Below are 26,641 nucleotides of genomic sequence, written 5' to 3'. Positions count from 1 at the left end.
CTAGAGGACTAGAATTCAAGGATTAGAAGATACGCTACAGCTATTGGTTAGAGCACACCTGCAGTACTCTAAGCATTAACTGTAATGTCAACTCACTCTAAGGGAGAAATCGTTTACCCGGCATAGCCCAACCCCGAGGGACTCGGATAATCGAGAGTTGCCTGTATAGGTTACATAAGTAGAATTCAAGCCAAGTGTGCAGATAATCAACAATGATCTCTATTATGAAGCAGCATGCAACATCGTAGAAGCCCTTCACCCATGAGAGTTGTGGAGACTGAATAGTTCTGTTCGTTGCTACAATGCTGATGGTACAAGAGGAGACTTTAAATTATTCAGCAACTTAAAAAAAATACATTGTGCTTTCAAAAAACACGACACCAAGCTAACGTGGGAGTGGAAAGGACAATAAAACACTAGCTGCCTGTTCAAAATTACAAGGGTCTTTTAATCACATTACAACAGATGACTCGTATGCTCAAGCTCCAGGTTATGTTGTCATTTTTCTTGCTCTCTTTCACAGGGTCACTGTAAGTGCAGCGGAAATGCACAATGCATTTTGCAAGCTGCTGGTAGCAGAGGGGATACAGGTAGAAATAACGTACAGAGAAAATGTTTAAAGGCAAGAACAGAAACCTGAAATACAAACAGAAAATGCTGTAAATTCACCGCAGATCGATCAGTATCTGACAGGGAACGCTGCAAGACACTTCATTGCAACTAGAAAAAGTGCAACGATGGTATCTGCACTATGAGCATAACAACTTTATACCTTTTAGGATGATCAATGCATCCATTACTGATAGCAGAAGATAAATATTGTTCTCAAATACTGACTTCTCTGCTCTTATACTGCAAATATAGTTTCTAGTATGCACACGTACAGGTTAACACAGAAACAGCCTCAATTCATAGAATCACAGGCGGGGGAGGAAGAGTTACCTTTTAAGTTCATTTTTGCCTACATAACAGTGACTACATTTCAAAAGTAACTATTGAATTGAGAAATGGTTCTGCACACCCTGGGGACCTGATAAGGTGATTAATCATTTCCAGATGTATACCAATTTGGTCTAGAATGGATGTCTGCTTAAATTTGGATTGTGCTCCCGATATAAAGACAGGTTCAGGTTACAAAGGGATAATTCCCGTAGATCCAGCATCCTGTCTGACTGAATAGGAAAAAGCCTGGAATTGCTAGACAAAAGAATTCTGAGCTGTCCCCCTGAGAGGGAATGAGTTAGCTATTAGAACTTTTATCTATATCAGTCATCATCATAGGCGGTCCCTCGAACGAGGATGACTTGCTTCCACGAGAGTTCACAGATGTTTCAATGAAGGACCCGATATTCCAGTCCTGAACTCCAGTTGAGGGGGTGGAAGATGCCTGTGCGTGAATTTTTTTAACGTCTGATGACCGTTGCACACCAGCCACCACATGGGCTTGACAGAGCTAGGTCTTTATCCAGTGGCAAAGATTAACCAAGATGACTGAAGACCAGCTCTGCTGCACGGGCCTAGTGCACACACATATCGCAGTGTGGCTGGCCCATGCTGCCCCTGGGCCCTTGGCTGTTCTGGGCCCCGTACCCTCATTCCTTCACCTCCGCCATATCGGTAGTATTATAATGGGAGGAGGGGGGGAAATCATTAGCACATTTCAGAGATATTGGCACCTGTAATGCAAGAGAGGCTTCCATTCATTGGGCCTCACAAGGGGTTTAGCTAAACAGACAATGTAATTGCCATAACTCCTACACCAAGGGGGAGCGGAATTTTACATTGAAGGTGATGCAGTTGATTAGCAAATCTTCAACACAGAGAGCTGAAGAGGTCAGGGGTCAAACCTTTGTCTTCCTCTCTCTGGGAAAAGATAGTCTCGCTTACTTTGAGAGCCTGGAATAGTCTGGATGAAGCATGGCAGTTTCATTTTCTAAGGTTAGTTTCAGCCACGTTAGCGATTGCCGCTTTGTAACGTGAGTTAGGCGCATATGAAAGGGTGAAGGTATGTAATTTTATTAATTTTTTTAATATTACAAGAAGTGGTAGACTACTGACTGAATCATACTGAAAACTCAATTCTATTTGGTCATATATTTCATATAAAAGAAACTAATTTGATGGATTAGTTAATCTCTTCTGGTTAATGCTCATCAATCCACCGTTTGAAAGACAGGAGAATACAGCTTGCAGCAGGTGCAAGGTCACAGTAACCAGTACACACAATGAGGGCTCTCATATTTAATGGTCCCCAGGCCACATTATTGTTTAACTTGATGTTGGATAAAGATACTTGCCAATTTCTACTGGGTGAGGGGTCCAGTTACAGAAATGACCGGTGATGCTAGACCCAGTAGAATATCTAATGCAGACCCATAATTTTAACAGCGATATATAAAGGCCCAGTCTTCCTTGCTTACAAACTGTATCCAAGGTCATTGCTTTACAGCGACTGCATCAAATTCTGTTATTATTTGGCATTGCGGGGTTTGAGAGATAACATTCTGCGATTACACTGTTTTTCCCACAAAGACTCTGTGGCCTTGACTCATTGCAAGGAGAGCCGAAGGCAGATTAATGCAGGAGTGCGTCTGACTTCGACTCGATGATGTAACCATTTCTGAAACAAGTCAGTCATAAGTCATACTGAAATCATAAGACACAAATAGAGAGTATACAATTACTATCGTTTTCCTGGCTATACAGCTAGGAATTTCCTTTTTTTGTTTGATTATACTCTTGTGAAGTGCCTTGGGACATTTTATTACGGTCAAGGAACTGTATAAATACATGTTGTTGCTGATTGTAACTCTGAAACAGAGCTACGTGTTATATTAAATGGAGCCCAGCTGCTGCTGTGGTGTAGTCATTCCAAAGTGCTATTTGTGACGGTTACTCGAATAACCACATTGTTTGTGCATGTTGAGTCAGGAAGATACAGCAGCTTTAGACATGCCATTTTGTGTTGCTACTTATTTCTTGATCAATGGTAAGCTAAGAGCTAAATAACTTGCAACAAATGACAATTTGCATTTATATAGCACTTTTAAGGGAGTCAAGGGTTATGGGGAACGGGCAGGGAAGTGGAGTTGTGGTCAAGATCAGATCAGCCATGATCTTATTGAACAGTGGAGCAGGCTCGAGGGGCCAAATGGCCTACTCTTGCTCCTATTTCTTATGTTAACATTTAAAAAAAATCCTAAGACACTTCATAATCAAAAAAAGTGGATATGCTGTACTTTATTTAGGTGATTGGTGGAATATTTTCTTATTTTTCAGGTTGTTGAATGTAAGACAGCTCAAAGAATCAAATTCATCATCGCAAATTTAACCCGAGACATAAAAAGATGAATTTCAATACCTCGAAAGTGTGCGAGTATCAAAACAGCAGCACTTTTCCAACCAACTTTCCCCAGTTTGTGCTTGTGTCATTAAAAAAAACCCTGGATATTTAACCTTAAGGACGGCTTGAGACGTGCATTAAATAATTCCTATACTGCCCACACCCAAGGTCACAAAAAGATAGCCTCTTGAGCTAGGTACTAGAGGCCTGGCAAGAACTTATTGAAACGTAGTGATCTTATTGAAACATATAAGATAATGGGGGGGCTTGACAAGGTGGATGCAGAGAGGATATTTCCGCTCATAGGGGAAACTAAAACAAGGAGACATATTCTCAGAATAAGGGGCCGCCCATTTAAAACTGAGATGAGGAGGAATTTCTTCTCAGAGGGTTGTAAATCTATGGAATTCTCTGTCCCAGAGAGCTGTGGAGGCTGGGTCATTGAATATATTTAAGGCGGAGATAGACAGATTTTTGAGTGATAAGGGAATAAAGGGTTATGGGGAGCGGGCAGGGAAGTGGAGCTGAGTCCATGATCAGATCAGCCAAGATCTTATTGAATGGCGGAGTAGGCTTGAGGGGACAAATGGCCTACACCTGCTCCCATTTCTTATGTTCTTATGTAACCGCATCACTCTCCAAGAGAAATCACTAACTTGAGTAATGGGAATGAATGAAACCCTATTTCAAATTGACCACATCAAGGATTGAGAGTCTGATGGGGGCAGAAGTGACTTAGTTAAGCACAAGGAGGTTGTGTCATCTCTTGGGTAGAACATATAATACATTTGTAATGGTGAAATCAGCAAAATGTCAAGGAGCTCTCAGCAATGATATAAACCAAGAAAGTGTTAGAGTGATGGCATGAAATCATGGTACTCATTTCTCAAAGACTCTTACAGTGCATGGTGGAATATATCACCATTTGTGAGACCTGAATTGCCCCTCCCATTTGAGTCGGTACCTCACAATTTACAACAGTAATATTTTTTTTAATCCCAATTTTGTCACAATTATGTCCTTTAATGTGTCCACCATGAACCAGCTTCTGGCAAATACATGGTCAACTTGAGAACACAGCCAAAACTCCAATTTAAAAAGTGCAAAAACTTGCTCAACAGTGCAAGACGGGTTTAATGTATTTTATCTAACTGGAGTGCAAGTATGTCTGGATACCATAAAGTGATTTGTCAGTCCTTCCTTCTCTCTCTGTTCCACCATTAGAGTTATCGACAGTTTAACATCCTGGCAAATAGCTAGCTGTGGCTCAGTGGGTAGCACTCTCTCACCTGTCAGTCAGACGGTTGTGGGTTCATGTCCCACATTCAGAGGCTTCAGCTCATAATGTAGGCTGACTGAGAGTGCTGCACTGTTGGTGGTGCCGTCTTTCAGATGAGATGTTAAACCGAGGTCCTGCCTGCTTTTTCAAATGGATGTAAAGAACCAAAGATCCCATGGCACTATTTGGAGAAGAGCAGGGGAATTCTAACATTGTCCGAGCCAAAATTTATCCTTCAACTAACACTATCAAAAAGGAACAGATCTCATTGCTATTTGTGGGACCTTGTTGTATGCAAATTGACTTAACTCTTTCCCCTACATTACAACATCATAGGCAGTCCCTCGGAATCGTTACTGGACAGGGAATGCAGAATAAGTGAGTTCAAATGTCATCATACCAGTTTGAAAATTTGAATTTAATTTAAAAAAATAATCCGGAAATAGAAAGCAGGTGTCAGCAACGTTCCGTGTAAACTGCGCTTTAGCTGCGTGGCCTGTTTCTTTTAATGCACGGTCCCTTGAAATATTTGTTCATGCGTGGTATTTACAACAGAAAAGTCGGTGAGCGACTTGCATGGGATATTTCCCATTACTGTGTGGCCATGCAGCTTAGAGGGAACACTGGGTGTCAGTAAAAGTGACCATGAAGCTGTCCATAAGAACACAATGTCGTTTAGGGAAAGAGCCCTACTGTGCTTACCCCGGCCTATACGTGACTCCAGTCTCACACCATCACAGTTGACTCTTAATTCTCCTCTGAAGTGGCAAAGGGTAGCCACTTAGTTGTTAGGGATGGGCAATAAATTGCTGGCCTTACACTTCCCCGCCCCCCCCCCCCCCGATAATAAATTCCAAAAAAACAAAATCTTTTTCTTTTACTTCTCATAATTGGAACGATATTTGCCCTATAGACAAACCTGATCTCAAACTAAGTTATGTCAGGATCCTCCAATACTGGTTTCTAACCAGACACTATTTATTAAGAAATAAATATTACCAATTATTGTCTACTCTTAATTTTATATTGTTTAATTTGAAATATTTGATCATTAATTTTTTTTTTTAAGTACTAAATTGCCACTTTATTTACTCAAGTGCCCTCTGAAGTGTCCTAGCCAGTAGCTCAGTTTTACAAGAACAGCTAAGGATGGGCAATAAATGCTGCCCTTGCCAGCAATGCCCACATTCCGAGACTGAATATTAAAAAAACAATTGCTTAATTAACATTACCAGATAATGTAATTTTTTTTTTTAAGTGCAAAAAAAATACCTTGAATTATCAGGCAATGACTGTCTGACCATTGGAGTCATGTACCCACTGTGAAGTCACAATGGGAAGCTCGATTTTCCAGTGTTCTTTACGTACACACAAACATTTTGATCTGATACAAACCTCCAAGCTAAATGGCACATTGATCGGCAAGTGTAAAATCTGGATAATCCAACATTTATACAAAAACGATTGCTAAAGAACCCCAAGGTATCCCATCATCCTCGGTATCAACATGATAGATATCGGAATAAAAACACACACATGAACACATTGTAACAGTATTATTGCTCTTCATTCCAAACAAAAGAAAATATCATGAGACAAGTGTATTTAATGGGAAGAGGCTTGCATTGGCCATACTTGACCTCCTTGCAGCTCACAAGGCCGAATGTTCAGAAACAAAGTCAGTGGCTGAGAGAATGATTCCACCATGATTTTGAGGAAAAGTTCCTTCGGTCTGAGTGAACTGTTATACAGGTATGAAGATCCATGACACCGTCCTGAGGACAATGCTATTACAGGTGGCCAACCGGAGAACAACAGGCATCTCTGGCAGTCATTACCTTCACTGGAGAAAAATTTAAACAGCAAGGAAATAAAACGGACTGTACTAGCATGGTTCACATGATTCATCAGATATTTTTCATACATTTACTGTATACCGTTACATCTTTCAATGCTTCATGGTCACAATCACTTGCTCGGTTATTAAACATTATATGGACTCTTCAATAATAAAAAAATCAGAGTGAATTCATATCCAGGGAATATCTGTACAATTCAATGCACCTGTCCCACACCAAAGGACAATGGGTGAGATGAGCCAAAAAATGAATTCAGGTGGATATTGGTTCAATGCAGTGTATGGTCTAAAGGTACACTGTAAGTTTATGATGAGTTTCCAATGTGAGCAACTTCCTGTATTGACAATCTGAAATTGCAACCTGTATTTGTAGATTAGTGGCCTCAGCAGCCAGTGTATTGCCCAACATTTAATAACCCAATCGTGGATTGGAACCACACTACTGCTGAAGATTTCCTCCATTTACAGGATTTGTAGTGAAACTGTGGCAACACTTGTGATTTTAATCCCAAATAATGTGAAGATGAAGCTTCCCTCCAATACGGACTTTACCCACGTCCAGATCAGCAGCTTTTAATTTGTAGTTATACTGGAAATCGGGTTTGTTGCTGGTGGAGTCACATCAAAATTTGCAAGGGCTGCTTGAGGTAGGGTTTCCAATGAGTTGAATTTTCATCTCTTATTTTTAAAAATTAACATTTTATGACTTTTCTAAAACTGGAGCAATGGCTAACCTGCCTCAAACCTGCAAGTGACTTCAGCTCAAGACTTCTCTCATTATGGGTTTTCGTTGGGTTGGAGTGTGTTTAAATCACATTTCAGGCGAGATTCTTCCTTTAACTTTCCCCAATTCAATTTTCTGCCTTTCTCTCCTGCAGGCAACAAGTCACGGTACTGTTCGGCAGCCCTCTGGGTACCTCAATCGGATGACCATAGTCCATGCGGAAGTCTCAACAGTGGATGTTGGCAGATATGATCAACTATGGGCGAGCCATCACAGCCAAAGCAAAGTCTCTGCTCACTTGATGTCCAACACATGGGACTTTCCAACAGGGCTCACTGGCTAGTGATCAGCAGCAAAACCCTTGGCTAACAACCTCTCCGCCACCTCCCAACTCCTCCCCCTCTCTTAAAGTCCAGAAACACTGAACAGTCTGCAATAAGGTAACTCCGAACGACAAAACAGCAGAATTTCATTTTAAAATCATTTGCAACTGCTACAGAATAGAAATCATACTTTGTTTTGTTGTTGATAATTTCCAAGTATAATTCTCTCTCCGTGACACAATTCCCAACATGCCCTGCAATTTAAACTCATACCCATGGTGTAATTTTCCTTCACACAGGAACAATACAAGAGTTCCCTAATACACCCACTGCCCTTTTGTACAGCTTCCAAATTTCCACATAAGACTATCTCAGAAAACCTTCAATAAACCAGTTCTATAATTGCATCCTTGGTGAGTTTCACTTGTAATGTACAACACATCACTAAGAAACCTATGTAAAGGTCCATAGGTCAGGACAGTACCAAACTGGTAAGCGGCAGGACAACAACATAAATCAGGAAGTTTTGGGGTTCTCGAGTATAGACGATTAAGGGGTGATCTAATAGAGGTGTTTATGATTAAAGGGTTGATCGAGAGGAACTCTGGTTGGGAATTAGAATAAAGGGTCATGACCTCAGAATGAGAGATAGAAAAGACTTGGATTTAAAAAGCGCCTTTCATGACCACCGGACGTCTCAAAGTGTGTTACAGCCAATGAATTACTTTTGGAGTATAGTCACTGTTGTAATGTGGGAAACACGGCAGCCAACATGCGCACAAGCAAACTTCCTCAAACAGCAATGTGGTAATGACCAGATAATCAGTTTTTGTAATGTTGATTGAGGGATAAATATTGGCCAGGACACCGGGGATAACTCCCTGCTCATCTTCGAAATAGTGCCATGGGATCTTTTACGTCCACCTGAGAGGGCAGACGGGGTCTTGGTTGAACATCTTACCCGAAAGACGGCACCTCCGACAGTGCAGCACTCCCTCAGCACTGCACTGGGAATGTCAGCCTAGATTTATGTGCTCAAGTCCCTGAAGTGGGACTTGAACTCATAACCTTCTGACTCAGAGGCGAGTGTGCTACCCACTGAGCCACAACTGACACTCTGGCGTAGATTAGAGCTAGGCCTTTTAAGGGTGGTGATGTCAGGAAGTATTTCTTCACTCAAAGGGCAATGGAAATCATGAACTCTCTCCCCCCAGCAGCTGTTGAGGCTGAGGGTCAATTGAGAATTTCAAAACTTAGATATATTGTTGACCGGCAAGGTTATTAAGGAATAGGGAACCAAGGCGGGTAAATCGAGTTAAGATACAGATTAGATACATGATCTAATTGAACTGTGGAACAGGCTCAAGGGGCTGAATGGCTTACTCCAAATCCTATGTTCCCAAAGGTTGTAGGAGAAACAAAAGACTGAGAAGCGAGGAGTTCCACAGTGTTGAGGTTGCTGGTAAATAAAGAATTGCAGAAGAAATGTTACAATGTAAAACGTAAAGGAGATAAAACCCACACTGAATGGATTCAGAGAAGAGGATGGGTGTGTAAGAAATGCAAACACACAATTAGTTTTTAGGATCTGGTGAATTATTTCTGAGGCTGGGGTTAAGGTGCACTGTTTATTTTCAGGGATGTGATTCGAAATTTGAGTGTGAAAATGTCCGGCTGCTCAGATTTATATCTTTTTTTTAAAAAGAGAGAAAAAAGACTTGCATTTATATAGCGCCTTTCACGACCTCAGGACGCCCCTAAGCGCTTTACAGCCAATGAGGTACATTTGAAGTATAGTCACTGTTGTAATGTAGGAAACGCAGCAGACAATTTGCGCACAGCAAACTTCCACAAACAGCAATGTAATAATGACCTGATAATCTGTTTTTGTGATGTTGATTGAGAGGTAAATATTGGCCAGGACACCAGGGATAACTCCCCTGCTCTTCTTTGAAATAGTGCCGTGGGATCTTTTACGTCCACCTGAGAGAGCAGACGGGGCCTCGGTTGAATGTCTCATCTGAAAGACGGCACCTCCGACAGTGCAGCACTCCCTCAGCACTGCACTGGGAGCGTCAGCCTAGATTTTTGTGCTCAGTAACTGGAGTGGAACTTGACACACTTTGACATTTTGCTATGCTACTTTAAAGGCCAATGATGGGGTGTGAATCTGGAGTCACAAGTAGGCCAGACTGCTCATTTCCTTTCCTGGTACTAGCCACAAATTAACAGATTTATTGAATTCAATTTCACAACTCATTATCCTTGTAAGCCTCTCCTACAGTGCCGCTTTATGCTGGGATTTAAATTCCAGATCTATGGGTGGCCAGTCCAGTACCATAACCAATAAACCATCATACGTTTATAGAATCTTTAAGCACACAAGGAGGCCATTTGGTCCATCATGCCTGTGCCAGCTCCTTTGAAAGTGCTATCCAATTAGTCTCACCATATCGCTCTTTCCCAATATATTTTTTTTCCTTTTCAAGTATATATCCAATTCCCTTTTGAATGTTACAATTGTATCTGCTTCCACCGCCCTTTCAGGTTGTGAATGCCACATCATAACAACTTGTTGCATTAAAAAAAAAATTCTCCTCACATCTTCCCTCTGGTTCTTTTCCCAGTTCTGTGCTAGATTTGCCAAGGAAGTTCTTGATACAGATTCCCTTACACCCAACAGAAGCACAAAAAGCAGCCGCCAGACCCAGCTCGAGTCTATATTAGAATGATAAACCTGAACCGACCCATGTACAGTAAGGGTGAAGAGCAGAATAAAGAAGACATTAGAAGCGAAACTCATTTTTATCACTTAGTGAAATAACTTTGCAAAGTTAAGAGCCTTTAAGGTCCACTCCCACCCACGCCCCAAGATTAGACACACACGTTAATGTATTTTGTGCACTCAGTCCACAAGGTGAATGGCCCTGGTGTGCTTTCTGACAACGTGGGTGGAGAGCCGAGTGTTAACTTGCTGTTCTGGTTATTCTGCCGTTTCTTAGTCCCTGGTGCACTTTCACGTGCTTGGATAAGTGATCACTGCGGGCAAATTTCTTCTCGCAGATGTGACACTGGTATGGCTTCACCCCCGAGTGGGAGCGTTTGTGCCTGGACAGTTCATCCGATCGGGAAAACCTGGAAGATTAAAAAAAAAAGAGGCAAATTACCAATAACAAGGAATACTGCTGGCAAAAATTCCAGCGCGCCCAATGGACACACATACACCTGCCCACGCAACAAAGAAAATCTACACACGCACGTTAAAAACAAAATTGTGCAGCATCACAGCAGACTTTTATTGAACCATATGTGACAGGAGGAACCATTTAACAGTAAATGGGAGACCGATTTAATCTTGTCATTCTGTTAAATGAGACATGGCAGAAGTTCTAATCAGTACAAATGGACTGTAATTGCAGTGTGTCTGGAGATTATTCAGTTATAAAGCAGTTATTGTCTTTCTGAAAAGGTCTAGTCACTGGGATAATAGAATCAACATACACTTGAAACATATAAATGCATGTTGCTGTTAATATTAACCTCTGAACAGAACAGGCTTTTTAAGCAGTGCCTCCACGCTCAACGGTCAATAAAACTATTATCTGATTTTTATATATACACACACATGGAACACAACTTATTAGAGCATGGTGATAAAGGTGTTTGTTAAAGTGATGATGTGCGTTTCCCTGGCTCTGTACTTGCTTATAAACTGTTAAGTCACTAACTTCTTCCAGTTCTGTTGAAAGATCGTAGACCCGAAACGTTAACTCTTTGTTTCTCGCTGCACAGATTCAGCCTGACCCAGTTTGTGTTTCCTGCATTTTCTGCTTTTATTAAGAGCATGTTTGGCCTTTTGAGCTGTTCCTGAAGTGTGCGTGGATGGTGAAAAATAAGACCTGGTAATAACTCTAGATAATCACACAACATTTATCGTGTGGCGAGAGTGGGAAGGCTGCTGAAAGGCTTGAGAAACACTTCCCTTAATAGTACATTTTTATTTACTTATGGAGAGTTTTGTCCTCTTCGTTCTTACTTGTAGGCACAGATTCTTGGCTGGGCTACAGTTCCATGGGTGCAGTTGTTCTGCACTACTTCACTCGGGTGAGAGTGTGACAGCATAAATGATGAGTGTTGGCAAGATATTCCTTTGAGGGGGGAGGGGATGCATCACAGGAAAACTTGGTCCCGTCCTCACTGGTGTCACGCACACACCTTACTGCGACACAGCAAGCGAGGCCCAGATGGTCAGAGGAAATGTTTCAAGGACACCCTCAAAGCCTCCTTGATAAAATTCAGCATCCCCACCGACACCTGGGAGTCCCTGGCCAAAGACCACCCTAAGTGGAGGAAGAGCATCTGGGAGGGTGCTGAGCACCTCGAGTATCATCGCCGAGAGCATGCAGAAACCAAGTTCAGACAGTGGAAGGAGCGTGCGGCAAACCAGACTCCCCACACACCCTTTCCTTCAACCACTGGCTGTTCCACCTGTGACAGAGACTGTAATTCCCGTATTGGACTGTTCAGTCACCTGAGAACTCACTTTCAGAGTCGAAGCATGTCTTCCTCGATTTCGAGGGACTGTCTATGATGATGATTTCCAATGGGAGGTGCTGGATAGCAATCAGGAGCAGGAATCAAGGTTCCGTGCCCCCCATCCTCGCTGCCCACAACGCACCCCCCTCTCCTCAGCCCACACCACCATCGCTACAAAAGACCCGAGTCTCTGAGGCCAACTGCAGGACCACTGCTGTCACTCCAACAGAGTTGAGCCAAATGGATACAATCCACGATCATGCATGGAACCTTCCTGGATAAACTCAATGAGCATTCAGATTTCCCGGCAATGTGCTTGGCAAACCTTCTGTTTGGTTGCAAAGCACATTATGGTTAAAATAAAACCTGCGCACATAGAAAAAAAGCACGTGCATTTATAGATGGCCTCGTCCCTCTCAGAAACATCTCAAACAACCATTTGCATTTATAGAACATCGTAAAACGTCCCAAGCCTCTTCCCAGAAGTGAGATCAGACCAAAACGGACACTGAGCCAAATAGGAGATATGAGTAGAAAATGCTGGAAATCTCAGTGGGTCAGGCAGCATCTGTGGAGAGAGAAACAGACACTTTTTGTCAGAACTGGCAAATGTTCTAAATGAACAGATTCTTAGGGATCACTGAAAGGGGGAGGGGAACAAAGAACAAAAGTGAAGGTCTATGATAGGGTAGAAGGCAGGAGAGATTTGAGAGACAAAAGGGATGATGGGCCGACTTGAGATAGCCTTAAAAATCTGTTCATTTCAAATACTCGACAGTTCTGATGAAGAGTCATCGACCTGAAACGTTAACTCTGTTGCTCTCCGCAGATGCTGCCTGACCCGCTGAGATTTCCAGCATTTTCAGATTCCAGCATCCGCAGTATTTTGCTTTTGTGAAGGAGATATTAGGACAGGTCCAAGAGATAGGCTTGAAGAAGGAGGGAGCGGCAGAGAGGTTCAGGGAGGTAATTGCAGAGCTTAGGGCCTGGATAGCTGAAGGCACGGCTGCAATGGTGTGGTGAAGGAAGCGGGGGATACACAAGAGTCAAGAGTTTGGAGGAACACAAGAGTTGTCGGAAGTTTCTGGAATGGCGTTTCAGGAGCAGGTGGGCTGAGGCAGGGGGGTAGAGAGAGACAGGTGATATTGTGGAGGTGGAAGTAGGCGGACTTTGTGATGGAGAGGATATGGGAGATGAAGCTCAGCTCTGGGTTAAATAGGATGCTAAGATTGAGAATTGGTGTTGAAATAGCTACAGATGAAATTGAATGAACCTAGGTGTCTTAGCAGACTCGACGCTCAACATGTCCAACCAACACAGAGTAGCAATCAATAAAGCCAATCAATGAACTATTTTGCCCAAAAGAGTTGAATATGTCAGAGGAAATCATGATCAAACTTTATAGTGCTTGGTTCAGACCACACCTCACCTCGAGCAGTGTGACCATTTTTGGTCAAAGACATAAGTGTAGGAGGCAGTGCAAAAAGCCACATTATAAGGAAAGATGGGAGAAATTTGTACTTTTCAGCCTTGAAAGAAAGCATGTGAAAGATGATTTTCTAGAAGTATGAGTTTGTAAACAGTATAGAAAGACTTTCATTTATATAGTGCCTTTCACAACCACTGCACTTTCCAAACACTTTACAGCCAATGAAGTACTTTTTAATCAAAAAAGTGAAGCGCTTTGGTACTGCTGTAATCTAAGAGATGCGGCAACCAATTTGTGCACAGCAAGCTCCAACAGGCAGCAATGTGACAATGACCAGATAATCTGTTTTAGATATGTTGATTTGAGAGATAAATATTGGCCAGGACACCGGGGATAACACCTCTACTCTTCTTCGAAATAATGCCATGGGATCTTTTACATCCACCTGAGAGAACAGACAGGGTTTAATGGCTCAAGAGAAGGTAAATCCAGAAAAACGACTTTCAGATTAAATTGTGAGAGTAGGACAAGAGGTCAGAGGTTGAAACTAGTAAAATACAAATTGAAGATGGATATTGGGCAGTTCTTCACACAAAGTGATCAACACATGGAATGGATTCCTGGTTCGAGCAGTGGCAGTGAACACACTGTATTAATTTAAGATCCAGTTGTATGCTGACACTACCTAACCGAGACAGCAGGGGAGAAAATCTGTCCCCTTCAAATATGTAAGTTTCAGATGATAATTAACAGCAATTACCGAGTACTCTTGTGACCCAGACACACACACACACGCGCGCACATTTATTTTAAGGCTTTAGCTCACAGAACTGATTAAATACAAGGACATTAAGCAGGCCATCCAGATGCACTAAGAATATAGCACTTTTGAAGCATCACAGAAACAGTAAGGGCCAGGCAATTTGCAAGACTAAACTAAAACACCTTAGACCAATTTTCCCATCGTGAAGCAGCGATTGTCGCTCTGCTCTTCTGGTTACTAATTCCAATAACATATTTTTAAATACTATGTTGTGTTATTACCGATTATAATTTGAGCAGCAGGAAGTCACTTGCAGGAAGTTTGCAAGAGGTGGAATATCACATGATGGACCACATGTGAGAGAGGATAACTGCCAAGCTTGATTGCACTCTGCATTTTATCGGAATGATGTAAACTGATGCAGACTAGGAGTGGCAGCATGCTGGAAAATTCGGGGGGATTGTAGGAAGTCTCAACTCCGAATCTTGCTAGTTTACAAGGGATTTATCTTTTTAAACTTTGGGAAATTCTCTTTCTCCCACTGCCGTTCTTAGACTTCCATCAATCATGTAACCAGCCACAATTTACAAGACTTCTTTCTCTGGTGACGACTCTGCTCTGTAACTCTATTGGCCTGTTCACAGGTACTTTTAGATTTCACATGTCATCCTGGGAGAGTTGCACTCAAGTTTTATTTTAATTCATTCTTGGGATGTGGGCATCGCTGGCAAGGCCGGAATTTATTGCCCATTCCCAGTTACCCTGATGTCACTCTTTAGCTGCCGCTCCGGACCCAAGTCATTCAATATTTTTCCACTTTTTACCCCTCTTTCATTTTCTCTTGATCCCTCCCTGACCGTTCTCTCCTGTCTTCACACCTCCTTTCATCTCTCCTCTTTCAGATACTCTGCCCTCCCAAATCCCTACCCCAATCCTTCATTACTCTTTGACCTTCCTACTCTCCTGCCGCTGTCCCAGGGCTGATTCCCTCCTAGACAAGCCTATAGCTTCACTCTGCGCCACTCTTGGCATCCTACGAAGGGCCCATTGAGGCACTCGTCGGTCCCTCCTTACGAGCAGCAACCCCAACTGTGGCCATGCCTTCTGTTGCCTAGGCCCCGAGCTCTGGAATTCCTTGCCTAAAACTCTCCGCCTCTCTTTCCTCAGTCAAGACGCTTCTTAAAACCTACCTCTTTGACCAAGCTTTTGGTTGCCTGCCCTAACTTCTCAATTGTGGCTTGGTGTCTTATAACACTCCTGTGAAGCAATTTGGGACGTTTCACTACGTTCAAGGTGCTATATAAATACAAGTTGCTGTTGATGATGTAACTGAGTGGCTCGGTAGAGCGCTGCAGAGGGCAGTTAAGAGTCAACTATTTTGGTGTGGGACTGGAATCACATATGGTCCAGACTGGATAAAGATGACAGCTTTCCAAGCCAGTTGGGTTTTTATGACAATCCGACTGCTTTGTGGTCACTTATATAGATACCAGCTTTTTAATTACAGGATGTTAAAAAACTGAATTCAAATGCTCAAAGTGCCACGGTGGGATTCTCTGGATTATTAGTCCGAGCATCTGGATTACTGGTCCAGTAACATACAGCTGTGGCTCAGTGGGTAGCACACTCACCTCTGAGTCAGAAGATTGTAGGTTCAAGTCCCACCCCAGGGACTTGAACACATAAAAAAACATCGAGGCAGACACCCCAGTGCAGTGTTGAGGGAGCGCTGCACTGTCGGAGTTGCCGTCTTTCGGATGAGATGTTAAACCAGCTGCCTTCCTACTCTCGCCACACGATAAATGCTCTGTGATTATGTAGTAGAGTTAATATAAGCTTTTATTTTTCCCCACCCATGTACACTTCGGGAACAGTTCAAAAGGCCAAACATGCTCTTAATAACAGCAGAAAATTCTGGCCCCGTTTGCCCTCTGAGATGTACGTAAAAGATCCCATGGCACTATTTCGAAGAAGAGCAGGGGAGTTATCCCAGGTGTCATGGCCAATATTTATCCCTGAATCAACATTACAAAAAAGCAGATTATCTGGTCATTATTACATTGCTGTTTGTGAGAGCTTGCTATGCGTATGTTGGCTGCCGCATTTCCCACATTACACTCCAAAAGTGCTTCTTTGGCTGTAAAGCACTTTGAGACGTCCGGTGGTCATGAAAGGCGCTATATAAATGCAAGTCTTTCTTTCTTTACGTACCTGTCCCTTGTTTATAAGAATATAAGAACATAAGAAATAGGAGCAGGAGTAGACTACATGGCCCCCTCGAGCCTGCTCCGCCATTCAATAAGATCACGGCTGATCTTCAACCTCAACTCCACTTTCATGCCCGATCTCCAGATCCCTTTAAGTTTGTTTAATGGTGCTGCCATTCCGAATGAAAAAGACTTAGCAAGAAAAAGTAAGTGGAGACCGCAGCTCCTGGGATTGATGATAACGTGTCTTCAATGCTGTAGCGGCTCCAGAGTCTCACTGCTTTACACTAAAAAGGGCCTTTAACTCCTGCGGTCACCAACACTCTTGCTGCAACAGTGCTTTATAATGCTAGATTGCTTCCCGTCACAACACTACACTGTGAACCTGCCGGCGGAGAATCCACCCTGTTCACACTGCACAAACAGGAACAATGCCGACACCAAATTCTGACAGCCTTGGGTATTCCTCAATGGGAGGGGAGGCCTGTGCAAGCTAACCATGTGTAAAACAGCACTGCGAGTCTGTGCAACTGGGCTGCCGTAGCCAGAGATCAATGGCAAATGGAGGTGACCATTTGTTTCTGTGGTGTATGAAATGATACAATGAACTCCGTTGTTGGGGAGGAGTTAAACTAATATGGCAGGGGGATGGGAACCAATGCAGGGAGATAAGAGGGAAACAAAAAGGAGGCAAAAGCAAAAGACAGAAAGGAGATGAGGAAAAGTGGAGGGCAGAGAAACCCAAGGCAAAGAACAAAAAGGACCATTGTACAGCAAAATTCTAAAAGGACAGAGGGTGTTAAAAAAACAAGCCTAAAGGCTTTGTGTCTTAATGCAAGGAGTATCCGCAATAAGGTGGATGAATTAACTGTGCAAATAGATGTTAACAAATATGATGTGATTGGGATTACGGAGATGTGGCTCCAGGATGATCAGGGCTGGGAACTCAACATCCAGGGGTATTCAACATTCAGGAAGGATAGAATAAAAGGAAAAGGAGGTGGGGTAGCATTGCTGGTTAAGGAGGAGATTAAGGCAATAGTTAGGAAGGACATTAGCTTGGATGATGTGGAATCTATATGGGTAGAGCTACAGAACACCAAAGGGCAAAAAACGTTAGTGGGAGTTGTGTACAGACCTCCAAACAGTAGTAGTGATGTTCGGGAGGGCATCAAACAGGAAATTAGGGGTGCATGCAATAAAGGTGCAGCAGTTATAATGGGTGACTTTAATATGCACATAGATTGGGCTAACCAAACTGGAAGCAATACAGTGGAGGAGGATTTCCTGGAGTGCATAAGGGATGGTTTTTTAGACCAATATGTCGAGGAACCAACTAGGGGGGAGGCCATCTTAGACTGGGTGTTATGTAATGAGAGAGGATTAATTAGCAATCTCGTTGTGCGAGGCCCCTTGGGGAAGAGTGACCATAATATGGTGGAATTCTGCATTAGGATGGAGAATGAAACAGTTAATTCAGAGACCATGGTCCAGAACTTAAAGAAGGGTAACTTTGAAGGTATGAGGCGTGAATTGGCTGGGATGGATTGGCGAATGATACTTAAGGGGTTGACTGTGGATGGGCAATGGCAGACATTTAGAGACCGCATGGATGAACTACAACAATTGTACATTCCTGTCTGGCATAAAAATAAAAAAGGGAACGTGGCTCAACCGTGGCTATCAAGGGAAATCAGGGATAGTATTAAAGCCAAGGAAGTGGGATACAAATTGGCCAGAAATAGCAGCGAACCTGGGGACTGGGAGAAATTTAGAACTCAGCAGAGGAGGACAAAGGGTTTGATTAGGGCAGGGAAAATGGAGTATGAGAAGAAGCTTGCAGGGAACATTAAGACGGATTGCAAAACTTTCTATAGATATGTAAAGAGAAAAAGGTTAGTAAAGACAAACGTAGGTCCCCTGCAGTCAGAATCAGGGGAAGTCATAACGGGGAACAAAGAAATGGCGGACCAATTGAACAAGTACTTTGGTTCGGTATTCACAAAGGAGGACACAAACAACCTTCCGGTTATAAAAGGGGTCGGGAGGTCTAGTAAGGAGGAGGAACTGAGGGAAATCCTTATTAGCCGGGAAATTGTGTTGGGGAAATTGATGGGATTGAAGGCCGATAAATCCCCAGGGCCTGATGGACTGCATCCCAGAGTACTTAAGGAGGTGGCCTTGGAAATAGTGGATGCATTGACAGTCATTTTCCAACATTCCATTGACTCTGGATCAGTTCCTATAGAGTGGAGGGTAGCCAATGTAACCCCACTTTTTACAAAAGGAGGGAGAGAGAAAACAGGGAATTATAGACCGGTCAGCCTGACATCGGTAGTGGGTAAAATGATGGAATCAATTATTAAGGATGTCATAGCAGTGCATTTGGAAAGCGGTGACATGATAGGTCCAAGTCAGCATGGATTTGTGAAAGGGAAATCATGCTTGACAAATCTTCTGGAATTTTTTGAGGATGTTTCCAGTAGAGTGGACAAGGGAGAACCAGTTGATGTGGTATATTTGGACTTTCAGAAGGCGTTCGACAAGGTCCCACACAAGAGATTGATGTGCAAAGTTAGAGCACATGGGATTGGGGGTAGTGTGCTGACATGGATTGAGAACTGGTTGTCAGACAGGAAGCAAAGAGTAGGAGTAAATGGGTACTTTTCAGAATGGCAGGCAGTGACTAGTGGGGTACCGCAAGGTTCTGTGCTGGGGCCCCAGCTGTTTACACTGTACATTAATGATTTAGATGAGGGGATTAAATGTAGTATCTCCAAATTTGCGGATGACACTAAGTTGGGTGGCAGTGTGAGCTGCGAGGAGGATGCTGTAAGGCTGCAGAGCGACTTGGATAGGTTAGGTGAGTGGGCAAATGCATGGCAGATGAAGTATAATGTGGATAAATGTGAGGTTATCCACTTTGGTGGTAAAAACAGAGAGACAGACTATTATCTGAATGGTGACAGATTAGGAAAAGGGGAGGTGCAAAGAGACCTGGGTGTCGTGGTACATCAGTCATTGAAGGTTGGCATGCAGGTGCAGCAGGCGGTTAAGAAAGCAAATGGCATGTTGGCCTTCATAGCAAGGGGATTTGAGTACAGGGGCAGGGAGGTGTTGCTACAGTTGTACAGGGCATTGGTGAGGCCACACCTGGAGTATTGTGTACAGTTTTGGTCTCCTAACCTGAGGAAGGACATTCTTGCTATTGAGGGAGTGCAGCGAAGGTTCACCAGACTGATTCCCGGGATGGTGGGACTGACCTATCAAGAAAGACTGGATCAACTGGGCTTGTATTCACTGGAGTTCAGAAGAATGAGAGGGGACCTCATAGAAACATTTAAAATTCTGACGGGGTTAGACAGGTTAGATGCAGGAAGAATGTTCCCAATGTTGGGGAAGTCAAGAACCAGGGGTCACAGTCTAAGGATAAGGGGTAAGCCATTTAGGACCGAGATGAGGAGGAACTTCTTCACCCAGAGAGTGGTGAACCTGTGGAATTCTCTACCACAGAAAGTTGTTGAGGCCAATTCACTAAATATATTCAAAAAGGAGTTAGATGAGGTCCTTACTACTAGGGGGATCAAGGGGTATGGCGAGAAAGCAGGAATGGGGTACTGAAGTTGAATGTTCAGCCATGAACTTATTGAATGGCGGTGCAGGCTAGAAGGGCCGAATGGCCTACTCCTGCACCTATTTTCTATGTTTCTATGTACTGTGAGCCAGTGACTAGGTGTAACCTGGTCAGTCTTTAATGGCTTCCAGAAGTGAAAATACAAAGATGAAGTTCAGGTTATATACCGGGCCCAGCACGAGTGTACCCATGACCCTAGGACCTCTGACGGTCGTGCACCCTGTTGGTGAGCAGACCTCATATACATACATTACAGTTTCCCCATTGTGTCACCCTCTCCTCCCCCTGTACCCCCTCCTCAAACAGCACAGGGACAACCATCTCTTAAAGTGGTACACACACATATGTATATCTATAAAAATGATTTAAATACATTATATAAATAACACACACACACTATATATATACATATACACTATATATATACACACACATACATATACACACACACACACACACACACACACACATACATATACACACACACACACATACATATACAGACACACACACATACATATACAGACACACACACACACACACACACACACACACACATATACACCAGCAGGAAGAGCAGTGCAAGGAAGGTAGTGCAGGGGTCCCCTGCGGTCATCCCCCTGCAAAACAGATACACTGCTTTGAGTACTGTTGAGGGGGATGACTCATCAAGGGAGGGCAGCAGCAGCCAAGTTCATGGCACCGTGGCAGGCTCTGTTGCACAGGAGGGCAGGAAAAAGAGTGGGAGAGCGATAGTGATAGGGGATTCGATGGTGAGGGGAATAGATAGGCGTTTCTGCAGCTGCAACCGAGACTCCAGGATGGTATGTTGCCTCCCTGGTGCAAGGGTCAAGGATGTCTCGGAGCGGGTGCAGGACATTCTAAAAAGGGAGGTAGAACAGCCAGTTGTCGTGGTGCACATTGGTAAAAAGAGGGATGGGGTCCTACGAGATGAATTTAAGAAGCTAGGAGCTAAATTAAAAAGTAGGACCTCAAAAGTAGTAATCTCGGGATTGCTACCAGTGCCACGTGCTAGTTAGAGTAGGAATCGCAGGATAGCGCAGATGAATACGTGGCTTGAGCAGTGGTGCAGCAGGGAGGGATTCAAATTCCTGGGGCATTGGAACAGGGTCTGGGGGAGGTGGGACCAGTACAAACCGGACGGTCTGCACCTGGGCAGAACCGGAACCAATGTCCTAGGGGGGGTGTTTGCTAGTGCTGTTGGGGAGGAGTTAAACTAATATGGTAGGGGGATGGGAACCAATGCAGGGAGACAGAGGGAAACAAAAAGGAGACAAAAGCAAAAGAAAGAAAGGAGATGAGTAAAAGTGGAGGGCAGAGAAACCCAAGGCAAAAAACAAAAAGGGCCACTGAATATAAAGGGGTTGCAGGAGGGGTCAGAACTAAAAATCATGGTTTAAAAACTAGGATTGAAGCACTCTTACCTAAATGCATGCAGCATTCAAAATAAAGTAAATGAGTTGACGGCACAAATCATTACAAATGGGTATGATTTGGTGGCTATTACAGAAACATGGTTGCAGGGTGGCCAAGACTGGGAATTAAACATACAGGGGTATCTGACGATTTGGAAAGATAGACAAGAAGGGAAAGGAGGTGGGGTAGCTCTGTTAATAAAGGATGATATCAGGGCAGTTGTGAGAGACGATATTGGCTCTAATGAACAAAATGTTGAATCATAGTGGGTGGAGATTAGAGATAGTAAGGGGAAAAAGTCACTGGTGGGCGTAGTTTATAGGCCCCCAAATAATAACTTCACGGTGGGGCGGGCAATAATCAAGGGAATAATGGAGGCATGTGAAAAAGGAACGGCAGTAGTCATGGGGGATTTTAATCTACATATCGATTGGTCAACTCAAATTGCATGGGGTAGCCTGGAGGAGGAATTCATAGAATGCATACGGGATTGTTTCTTAGAACAGTATGTAACAGAACCTACAAGGGAGCAAGCTATCTTAGATCTGGTCCTGTGTAATGAGACAGGAAAAATAAACGATCTCCTAGTAAAAGATCCTCTCAGAATGAGTGATCACAGTATGGTTGAATTTGTAATACAGATTGAGGGTGAGGAAGTTGTGTCAGAAACGAGCGTACTATGCTTAAACAAAGGTGACTACAGTGGGATGAGGGCAGAGTTGGCTAAAGTAGACTGGAAACACAGACTAAACGGTGGCACAATTGAGGAACAGTGGAGGACTTTTAAGGAGCTCTTTCATAGTGCGCAACACAAATATATTCCAGTGAAAAAGAAGGGCGGTAAGAGAAGGGATAACCAGCTGTGGATAACCAAGGAAATAAAGGAGAGTATCAAATCAAAGACCAATGCGTATAAGGTGGCCAAGGTTAGTGCGAAACTAGAGGATTGGGAAAATTTTAAACAACAGCAAAGAATGACTAAAAAAGCAATAAAGAAAGGAAAGATAGATTACGAAGGTAAACTTGCACAAAACATAAAAACAGATAGTAAAAGCTTTTACAGATATATAAAACGGAAAAGAGTGACTAAAGTAAATGTTGGTCCCTTAGAAGATGAGAAGGGGGATTTAATAATGGGAAATGTGGAAATGGCTGAGACCTTAAACAATTATTTTGCCTCGGTCTTCACAGTGAAAGACACAAAAACCATGCCAAAAATTGCTGGTCACAGGAATGTGGGAAGGGAGGACCTTGAGACAATTGCTATTACTAGGGGGGTAGTGCTGGACAGGCTAATGGGACTCAAGGTAGACAAGTCCCCTGGTCCTGATGAAATGCATCCCAGGGTATTAAAAGAGATGGCGGAAGTTATAGCAGATGCATTCGTTATAATCTACCAAAATTCTTGGACTCTGGGGAGGTACCAGCGGATTGGAAAACAGCTAATGTAACGCCTCTGTTTAAAAAAGGGGGCAGACAAAAGGCAGGTAACTATAGGCCGGTTAGTTTAACATCTGTAGTGGGGAAAATGCTTAAAACTATCATTAAGGAAGAAATAGCGGGACATCTAGATAGGAATAGTGCAATCAAGCAGACGCAGCATGGATTCATGAAGGGGAAATCATGTTTAACTAATTTACTGGAATTCTTTGAGGATATAACGAGCATGGTGGATAGAGGTGTACCGATGGATGTGGTGTATTTAGATTTCCAAAAGGCATTCGATAAGGTGCCACACAAAAGGTTACTGCAGAAGATAGAGGTATGCGGGGTCAGAGGAAATGTATTAGCATGGATAGAGAATTGGCTGGCGAACAGAAAGCAGAGAGTCGGGATAAAAGGATCCTTTTCGGGTTGGAAATCGGTGGTTAGTGGTGTGTCACAGGGATCGGTGCTGTGACCACAACTGTTTACAATATACATAGATGACCTGGAAGAGGGGACAGAGTGTAGTGTAACAAAATTTGCAGATGACACTAAGATTAGTGGGAAAGCGGGTTGTGTAGAGGACACAAAGAGATTTGGATAGGTTAAGCGAATGTGCTAAGGTTTGGCAGATGGAATACAATGTCGGAAAGTGTGAGGTCATCCACCTTGGGAGAAAAAACAGTAAAAGGGAATATTATTTGAATGGGGAGAAATTACAACATGCTGAGGTACAGAGGGACCTGGGGGTCCTTGTGCATGAATCCCAAAAAGTTAGTTTGCAGGTGCAGCAGGTAATCAGGAAGGTGAATGGAATGTTGGCCTTCATTGCGAGAGGGATGGAGTACAAAAGCAGGGAGGTCCTGCTGCAACTGTATAGGGTATTGGTAAGGCCGCACCTGGAGTACTGCGTGCAGTTTGGTCACCTTACTTAAGGAAGGATATACTGGCTTTGGAGGGGGTACAGAGACGATTCACTCGGCTGATTCCGGAGATGAGGGGGTTACCTTATGATGATAGATTGAGTAGACTGGGTCTTTACTCGTTGGAGTTCAGAAGGATGAGGGGTGATCTTATAGAAATATTTAAAATCATGAAAGGGATAGACAGGATAGAGGCAGAGAGGTTGTTTCCACTGGTAGGGGAGACTAGAACTAGGGGGCTCAGCCTCAAAATACAGGGGAGCCAATTTAAAAACGGGTTGAGAAGGAATTTCTTCTCCCAGAGGGTTGTGAATCTGTGGAATTCTCTGCCCAAGGAAGCAGTTGAGGCTAGCTCATTGAATGTATTCAAGTCACAGATAGATAAATTTTTAACCAATAAGGGAATTAAGGGTTACGGGGAGAGGGCGGGTAAGTGGAGCTGAGTCCACGGCCAGATCAGCATAATCTTATTGAATGGCGGAGCAGGCTCGAGGGGCTAGATGGCCTACTCCTGTTTCTAATTCTTATGTTCTTATGTTCATACATACATTATATATATATATTATATATATATATACACACACACACACACATTATATATATATATTATATATACACACACACATTCTATATATACACACACATTCTATATATTATATACACACACACACACACATTATATATATATTATATATATACACACACTTTATATATATATTTTATATATATACACACACTTTATATATATATTTTATATATATACACACACTTTATATATATATTATATATATATACACACACTTTATATATATATTATATATATACACACACTTTATATATATTATATATATACACACACTTTATATATATTATATATATACACACACTTTATATATATTATATATATACACACACACTATATATATTACATATATACACACTCACACTATATATATATATTATATATACACACTCACACTATATATATAGTATATATACAAACACACATACATTATATATATAGTATATATATAAACACACACATTATATATATAGTATATATATACACACACACGCTATATATATATAGTATATATATATACATACACACACCCTTTATATATAGTATATATATATACATTCACACACACACATTATGTATATAGTATATATATATACACACACCCATTATATATAATATATATATACACACACATTATATAATATATATATATATATACACACATTATATAATATATATATACACACATTATATAATATATATATACACACATTATATAATATATATATATACACACACACATTATATAATATACATACACACAATACACACATTATATATACACACACATTATATATATATATAATATATAGTATATACACACACACACACACACACTATATATATATATAGTATATATATATACACACACACACACATTATATATATAGTATATGTGTGTGTATATATATATATATATATATATATACACACACACACACACATACACACATTATATACACACACACATATAACAGCTGGCTCAGAAATCAAAGCAGTGGCAACAGTATTACCATCTGATGGCCTGGCTGAGATCAGGAACTCAACATGTCAAAAACTTCAGGCCATTAGCAAAACTAAAGCATGAAGGAACGGCCACCAATGGTGCAGCGATTAAAATCGGGGATGTTCAACAGGCCAAATTTAGAGGAACGCAGATATCTCGAGTGCTTGTAGGGCTGGAGGAAATTACAGAGATAGGGAGGGATGAGGCCATGGAGGGATTTGAAAATAAGGATGAAAATTTTAAAAATCGAAGTGTTGCTTAAGCAGGAGCCAATGTAGGTCAGCGAGCACAGCGGGTGATGGATAAACAGGAATTGGTATGAGTTAGGATACGGGCAGCAGAGTTTTGGATGAGCTCAAGTTTACGGAGGGTAGAACATGAGTGGCCGACCAGGAATGCATTCGAATAGTCAAGTCAAAGGCATGGATGAGCGTTTCAGCAGCAGATGGGCTGAGGCACAGATGGAGTCTGACGATGTTACGGAGATGGAAATAGGTAGTCTTCGTGATGGCCTGGATATGTGGTCGGAAGCTCATATCAGGGTCAAATATGACACCAAGGTTGCGAACAGTCTGGTTCCAGACAGTTGCCAGGGAGAGGAATAGAGTCGGTGGCTAGGGAATGGAATGTGTGGTGGAGACTGAAGACAATGGCTTCGGTGTTCCCAATATTTAATTGGCTGAAATTTTTGCTCATCCTGTAATGGATGTTGGACAAGCACAGTCTGACAATTTGGAGACAGTGGAGGGGTCAAGGGGTGGTGAGGTAAAGCTGGTTGTCGTCAGTGCACATGGAAACTGACGCTGTGTTTTCAGATGATGTCGCATGTAGATGAGAAATAGGAGGGGGCCAAGGATAGATCCTTGGGGGGACACCAGAGGCAATGATGCGGGAGTGGGAAGAGAAGCTGTTGCCGGTGATTCTCTGGCTACAATTAGATAGTGAAGAATGGAACCAGGCGAGTGCAGACCTACCCGGCTGGCCGCTAGTGGAGAGGCGTTGGAGGAGGATGGAGTGCTCAACCGTGACAAAGGCTGTAAACAGGTCGAGAAGGTCGAAAAGTAAGATGGCAGTAATGGCCACAGTATAGCAAGACAGGCTTAGAGTTTAATTTTAATCCATCGAAGAAACAATTATGCGATGTTTGAGGAGGAAGCTGCACCAGGGCAGG

General features: G+C 42.5%; 1 protein-coding gene across 1 annotated transcript in view; it reads right to left on the bottom strand.

Moving 5' to 3' along the window:
- Positions 1-6,190: 6,190 nt before the first annotated feature.
- Positions 6,191-26,641, bottom strand: part of LOC139227994 (Krueppel-like factor 15) — a 42,923-nt gene continuing 22,472 nt past the window's right edge. Inside the window, exon 3 of the mRNA XM_070859146.1 lies at positions 6,191-10,662. Within this exon, the coding sequence (XP_070715247.1) occupies positions 10,494-10,662 (169 nt within the window). The 3' untranslated portion in view covers positions 6,191-10,493. The remainder of the gene's footprint in view (positions 10,663-26,641) is intronic.

The sequence above is a fragment of the Pristiophorus japonicus genome, chromosome 17 (genome assembly GCF_044704955.1).
Source record: "Pristiophorus japonicus isolate sPriJap1 chromosome 17, sPriJap1.hap1, whole genome shotgun sequence".
Taxonomy (NCBI): domain Eukaryota; kingdom Metazoa; phylum Chordata; class Chondrichthyes; family Pristiophoridae; genus Pristiophorus; species Pristiophorus japonicus.
The sequence above is the reverse complement of the archived record's forward strand: the minus strand, read 5'-3'. Positions and strand labels throughout refer to the sequence as shown.